Source organism: Cryptotermes secundus, unplaced genomic scaffold (genome assembly GCF_002891405.2).
Source record: "Cryptotermes secundus unplaced genomic scaffold, Csec_1.0 scaffold1236, whole genome shotgun sequence".
In the NCBI taxonomy this organism is placed as follows: Eukaryota; Metazoa; Arthropoda; class Insecta; order Blattodea; family Kalotermitidae; genus Cryptotermes; species Cryptotermes secundus.
The window spans coordinates 24,483-31,613 of record NW_019724604.1 but is presented as its reverse complement, the minus strand read 5'-3'; the positions used below and the strand labels follow the sequence as shown (position 1 = coordinate 31,613).

General features: G+C 37.7%; 1 protein-coding gene across 1 annotated transcript in view; it reads right to left on the bottom strand.

Annotated features, from left to right (window-relative positions):
• Positions 1 to 7,131, bottom strand: part of LOC111862537 (lysine-specific demethylase 4C) — a gene marked incomplete at its 5' end in the record, with an annotated part of 116,017 nt that overhangs the window by 84,482 nt on the left and 24,404 nt on the right. The window contains 2 exon segments of the mRNA XM_023848023.2: positions 1,831 to 2,090; positions 4,949 to 5,113. Of these exon segments, the coding sequence (XP_023703791.1) occupies positions 1,831 to 2,090; positions 4,949 to 5,113 (425 nt within the window).

Sequence of the window (7,131 nt, the reverse complement as noted above, 5' to 3'; positions counted from 1 at the left end):
GGCTGCTATATTCCAACTTGTAGTCGGCTGACTGGAGAACTGTTGATAACACACTAGCTCGTAGGCTTGCTCAGAAATATCTTCGGCGATGGGCACGTTATAACCTGACTCGGCAACTGTTACGTTACCACTCGCCGGCGGTCACAGTACAACTGACTGGTAGCTGCTGTGCAGTTCCCTTATATATCCGCAGTGGTGCCTGTTGCGTGCCACGTCACAGTAGGAATCATTGNATTTAAGCATCGAAATTCAGCGAATGTGGAACATGAAATGTTTTGTGATACCAGTAATTATTGGAGCCATGGGTACAGTCACGAGAGGGTTGAGAAAATATTTGGAACTAATTCCTGGTAAGCACTCCATAGATTCACTGCAAAAAACAGCTATCCTGGGAACATCACGCATACTACGGAAAGTGCTACAGTGCGAAGCTTGAAGCCTGAGTGGTGAGGTGCATCACTGGTTCAAGAAAAGGAATACCAGGAAATAAACCTGTGACAAGAGATGATGATGATAATAATAACATCTTTCGAAAATATTTAACAGTACTCAGACGTTCAAAAATGTCTCTTGTCTTACAATTTGAATATTAAAAATCGGCTCAATTATGTGGTTACGGAGGGCGCCAGAAAAATATACCACGGGCGCCGCGTTGGACAGGGCTGACCTAGTATATTGTAACGTGACAATATCAAATATTTAAGCAACATATTAAATGTCACAGGGGACAGCTCGGTTGGTATAGCAACTACGCTACAGGCTGAAAAACCAAGGTCTGATCCCTGGTAGGGGCTAGAGAAATATCTCTTCTACACAGAGCCTCGACTAGCCCTGGAGACCGCCTGGTTTCCTATTCCATGGGTAGACCATCTCTATTCCCAGGAGTAAAGCAGCAGGGGTGTGAAGCTAATCATTCACCTCCATCCAGCGCCAAAGTTAAGATAGTGGAGCTATACCTCCACTCCTCTATACACCTTTATGACAGTAAGTAATTATATGATTAAGTACTGGGATAAATTTTCCTTCTTATATTAATTTCTACCAATAAATGTCACCTTACCCCACTGTTAATCTGAATACTCTTAACATGATACAGAATTGTAATGTAAATGCACATAATGTTACGTCATACCATTGCTGGATTCCGATACTGCATATTATGCAGTTTCTGGCAATTGTATGTCACAGAAATGTTCACACATTGCTCAGTAATTTATCTACATTTTTTCTGAGAACTCCAATTAAGAGTAAAAATGAAGATACGTACTCTACAATTTTTCATTTCCCATTATCTACACCTTAATGCAGTTCATATCATTTTCTTCCCCAGAACACTGTACATTTTCTCCCATGGAACAGCTTAAATTAGAAGTTCCACTGTATTTTCATTCTTTATTTCTTACAGAATGGCATTATCAGCTTTGCCAAGAGGATACAAACTTAAGAAAATGTGGCAATTTATGAAAGTTACTAACACCGCTTATTAACATGGCAAAATAGATAATCTATGCATTATTATTTCAATGACAATCAAAGTGTTTATCAGTAATGTGTGTAAACAATATAAACCTTTTAAAGATTGTACTCCTTCCGAATAATATAGAAAAGTTAAGTTTGCACCTCATAGGAAACATTACTTACATCTCCTATGAAGACTGGCAGGTTAATGCTGTTCAGGGAAACAAAGATTGTTTACTGTGAAGAGAACACGAAATACACAAATACACTCTGTGGGAAGAATACAGTTTTACTACGTTAAAGAGGTAATACATAGAGAACTGCTTATGTCCTAAAGGGTTAAAGACATTTCCAGTGTAGATATACATTTACCTATTTCACCAGCTTTCAGCCAGATGTCTTCAAGAACTTCTAATGTGTCCTCATCTGGCACTTCTTCCTCAAGGTCCATTTCTTCAAGAACTTTCTGCACATCTGGTGGTATTCCTTCCAGCTCTTCCAAATCTGCTCGATCAATAGAAAGAAGTACATCCTCTCCTGCAGCTGTCCCAGGTCCTTTCTTCTTATGAATTGGGTGGCGCTTAGGGTTCTTCTTTGGAGCCTCTAAGAATGACTGTGGGAGAACTGGATTACTGAAAATAATCGTAATCAAAACATATTACGTAGTTTACTGCCATTACTCAAATCTATCAGTTCACTTCATACCTGACTCAGAAATGGATTTCTTTCTACTCAACAGAGGCCACAATATTTATAAAGCCCATAATTGCAAAATTTATATCAAACTGTTTTCTAAAGAAGAAAATTTAATATATGTAAAAACAATTTAAATATCACAAAAAAATATTTCATATGCATAATGTCTTGACTAGCAACAAAAAAAAACATAGTGACACTTCAATTTTACATTTCTGAAGAGACCATTTAAAACGAATGCAGAATTGGGGAAAACATAAAATCAAGGAAATGACCGTTTATATGGCTACTGAAATTAAATACACTAAATAAATACTGTATTACATTAAGAATGTAATCTCATTCAATGTAATGTATTAAAAATGTAAATTACGTAGTTCACTTCATCCACAACCCCATTAAAGTAAATATCTACCCCTCTTCTTTTCACTGAACCCTGTGCCCCTTGTTCACTACATTACTGAGGGCAGCCATCATGTTATCATCAACATCGAATTTTATGAGCTATTTCCTCAGTGTCAATGTCCTCCAATGCTGACACAAATGTTGCTGGAGGTTAGCAAATCAAAACCAGATTCAGGAAGAAATTAAGAGGAGATTGAACTTGGGTGATGTTTACTACCATTCAGTCCAGAACCTTTTGTCTTTTCGTCTGCTGTCCAAAAACATAAAAATTAAAATATACAAAACTATAATTTTGCCTGTGGTTCTGTATGGGTGTCAAACTTGGTCTCTGGCATTAAGCGAGGAACACAGACTGAGGGTGTTTGAGAACAGGGTGTTGAGGAGAATATTTGGACCGAAGAGGGATGAAGTGACAGGAGGTTGGAGAAAACATAATGAGGAGCTTCATAACTTGTACTCCTCGCCAAGTATAATTAGAATGATCAAGTCAAGGATGATGACATAGGCAGAACACGTAGCATGAATGGGGTACAAGAGGAATGCACATAGGATAATGGTGGGTAAGCCAGAGAGAAAGAGACCACTGGGGAGACAAAGGCATAGGTGGGTGGACAATATTAAAATGGATCTTAGAGAGATAGGATGGGATAGTATGGATTGCGTTGATCTGACTCAGGATAGGAACCAGTTGAGGGCTCTTATGAACATGGTAACGAACCTTCGGGTTCCATGGAATGCTGGGAGGTTCTTGAGTAGCTGCACAATTGGCAGCTTCTCAACAGGGGCTCAGCTCGATGAGTATGATGGATTTAGGAGCTGGTGCATGTGAGGTAGCATTACACTACTCACTGCCTTGTAAACCATCATATTACCGGTCACCTAGTGCTTGTTCCTGTCTCTACAGAGTAAGTTATGACATGTCCTACGACTGATAATCCCGCCAGTTGCAAAATTAACGCTGTTATCGGCTTTCTTCATGCTAAAAACATGAGTACTGTGAAAATACATCATAAATTATGCATGGTTTAAGGCCCAAACCTAATGAGTGAAGGATGTGTAAGATAATTGTGTAGAATGTTCAAACACAGGCGAACAGATGTTCATGATGAAGAGTGAAGTGTCGGGCTCCTATCTTTTTCATATTGGACACTACAAAATTTTAGAACTTTTGTCTGAATTTCCACAATTTCATACAGTGTTCTCTGTGAGATTATCACAGTTATGCTATGCTATCACATGTTCTGCACAAGGAGGGTTCCAAAAATGCTTACGAGTGAGAATAAAACACAGAGAAGGGCTTCAGCCGATTCCTTTAGAACAATACAACAAAGATGGAGATGAATTTCTCAATCACACTGTACCAGTAAAAAGTGAAGAAACCTGGGTTTCATTTGTAAATGTTGAAACCAAAAGTCAGTCAAAGCAGTTGGATGCAAACACATTCACCAAACAAGCTGAATAAATTTAAACAAATGTTGTCTGCCATAACGCTGATGGCAACTGTTTTCTGGGACAAGAATGGGGCACTGATGGTGGAATTTGTGTAACAATGGACCACAGTAACATCTGAAGTGTACTGTGAAACACAGTGTAGGACCATTCAAAACAAAAGGCATGGATTGCTGACATGGGTGTAGCATAGGTACACACACAGCTGCTTGCACTTGAGCACTGCTGGAGCATTTCAACTGGGAGTTGTTTGACCATGCTACTTAAAGCCCTGATTTCGCTCTGACTACCACCTGTCTACCTTCCTGAAGAACCGGCTGCGATCACAATACTTCAACATTAATGAAGAGTCAATGGAAGGTGTCAAAACGTGGCAGAGTTCACAGGTGGCAGACTTTACTCACATAGGCATACAAACACTTACTCCCCTGGAACAACAAGTCCCTCAATTTGAGCAATGACTATGGCATGAAGAAGCTTAAGCATTCACATATTTTTTGTATACAATAATGTTTTTTTCTCAGTGCTTCCTTTGTTAACAGTTCACCAAAGGTTACTATCCTAACAGCCCTTGTATATAAAAATTGGAAATTAAATGCAGTGAAACTCCTGCTTACAATTTCTATGCAAAAGAGTAGATCTGAACACAAAACTGGGGAAAATCTTCAATAATGGAAATTAACACACAGCTGATTGACCTGGGTTCACAGGAACTGAATGTTGAAAGAAGTACAACCTTAAACTAAGAAATATTTTAAATGGGGTTCCACTGTATTAGTGTTGATTCACTCCAAATATCCTACTACCAATGTCAGTATAATAATCATTTTCATCATCGATTCAAAGCCTTGAATTTCTTAATTTAATATGAAAACAATTGAAATTAAGAGACCAAAAAAGCGAGTATCTCTATATTACAAAGATTTATTCCATTACTCACTTCTTATTAACTAGAACATCTCGCTGCGTAGGGGGTGGAGCAGCATACTGCCGGGAGGGATCTTCAGGATGGGCACCCACATCCTTTCCCTGCAGCCACAGATGATAGCGATCTGGCTGGAACCGCTTCACGAATGTATCCATACTGATTTTCACCATGTCACCTCTAGAAACATATTAAACTACTGGAAACTTTCCACATATTAAAGAATTGTCTAATCTGTCTCAAGAAGTGAATAACATCTATATTTACACAGGGATGTCCTTGTTCACAAATACATTTAGCAAATGTTATACTGTGACATGACTACTTAAACACTGTCCACTGCATAGAAACATCTTGACAAACAAGTGTTCCATCACTAGCCAACAGCCCACAACAACAGAAGAACTGGTGATGCAGTGTTCTCTATGTAGTCTGTGTGAAGGCTATAAAGGGAGAGCCAATGAGGTAACTTGTTCAACTGCCACTAGCAGTAGTTGACAGAGAGTGATAGCCAGCAATGCCATGAGTTGGCTGTGAGATGGCAGCCAGCCACAAGATCAGAAGACTCTCCACTGTTGGGGGCTGTTACCAATCAATAGTCAGTGAGGACTGTTGCCAAGTAATGACTAGTGAAAACTATAAGAGATTGAAGAAGTGTGTGCTATAGTAATTTGTTACCTGTGTGGATTAACAGTAGTTATGAGTTATAAGAGTCCAATAACTACAATTACCGACCTAAACTCTGTGTCTAGTCACTAACATGTGATCATATTACACACATAAACCTTTAAAAAGACATGTCATGGTCAAAATTTGTGTCAATTAAAGATATCAAAATTTCTTCAACCGAATGCATTCAAGCAATGCAATCCTCCAAGTTAAGAATGGAACCAAACAAAAAACTGCTACAGTTCTGAATCAGCACTACCAATAGTATGAGAAGGTTTAATGCAGCCTCTTCACATGAGTTTTAAGGTCTGAAAGAGCAACCTGCAGCCCACCATAACTGCATTTCAAATGCTTCACACATGCACACGTCTGCTCAGAGCATTAATTTACACAGCACATTTAAACTTACACTCTGGTACAAAACCATATTGGATTCTTAAACAATTAAGATACCTGTATGTGATTTGAGGTTCTCAATACAGTGAATATTCAAATTATGTTTTTGGGGATGTGACACTGTGTAGGTACAGTAGCTGTGAGATTGTAAACCGTGTGATTGTATGAGTGAGTGAGTGAGTGAGAAATAAAATTCGCTATATCCAATAAGGAGTGAAGTTATTTGTCGCGTTATACACCCAACACATGACAATATATATCTGTGTCTCTGCCTGTGTCTGTGTGTGTGTGTGTGCGCGCGTGCGTGCGTGCGCCTATATATATATATAGATAAGTGAAAATTAATGCAAACAGGATGCTAAAATACAATAATATACTAAAGAAATTAATCTTAGGGCAGAACACTTTCTATATTTGTTACTAAGGGTTTCATTATGAAATAGTTCACAGTATACAGGTGAACCTCATATAAGAAATTTATGTCTTGCCACAGTCTCCTTTAACATATGAGTAGTATATTAGTATGAGTAGTTCTTATTTCTTTGGTTTATAATTATAACATAATTTGTAACATAAAAATATCATGAAGCAGAACCTCAAATTGGTTCATGTCACAGCCAATCAAAGTGTATGAACAATCTCACGATGACAGTGTTCAAACTCAAAACTAGCAGAATATATGATCAGTTTTAAATATCAATGTATAATAAGAATTTTATTAACTGAATCAGAAATTTCTTAGTCTATTATACCTTCTGTTTCATACCAACATAATATATTGTCTGGATATGATTAGGTATGTGTGTATATCTCTTGTAACTATGTAACTACATGTATGAAAAAACTGACATGATAATGCATGTATGTGTGCATATCTCTTGTAACTATGTAACTACATGTATGAAAAAACTGACATGATAATGCATGTATGTGTGCATATCTCTTGTAACTATGTAACTACATGTATGAAAAAACTGACATGATAACGCATGTATGTGTGTATCTCTTGTAACTATGTAACTACACGTATGAAAAAACTGACATGATAACGACCTTAAGGTCAGATTATGCTGTTGTTAATTATTAGAAAAATGTGATTATATTGGAGTTTTATAGTAGCAGCTTTTGCAAAC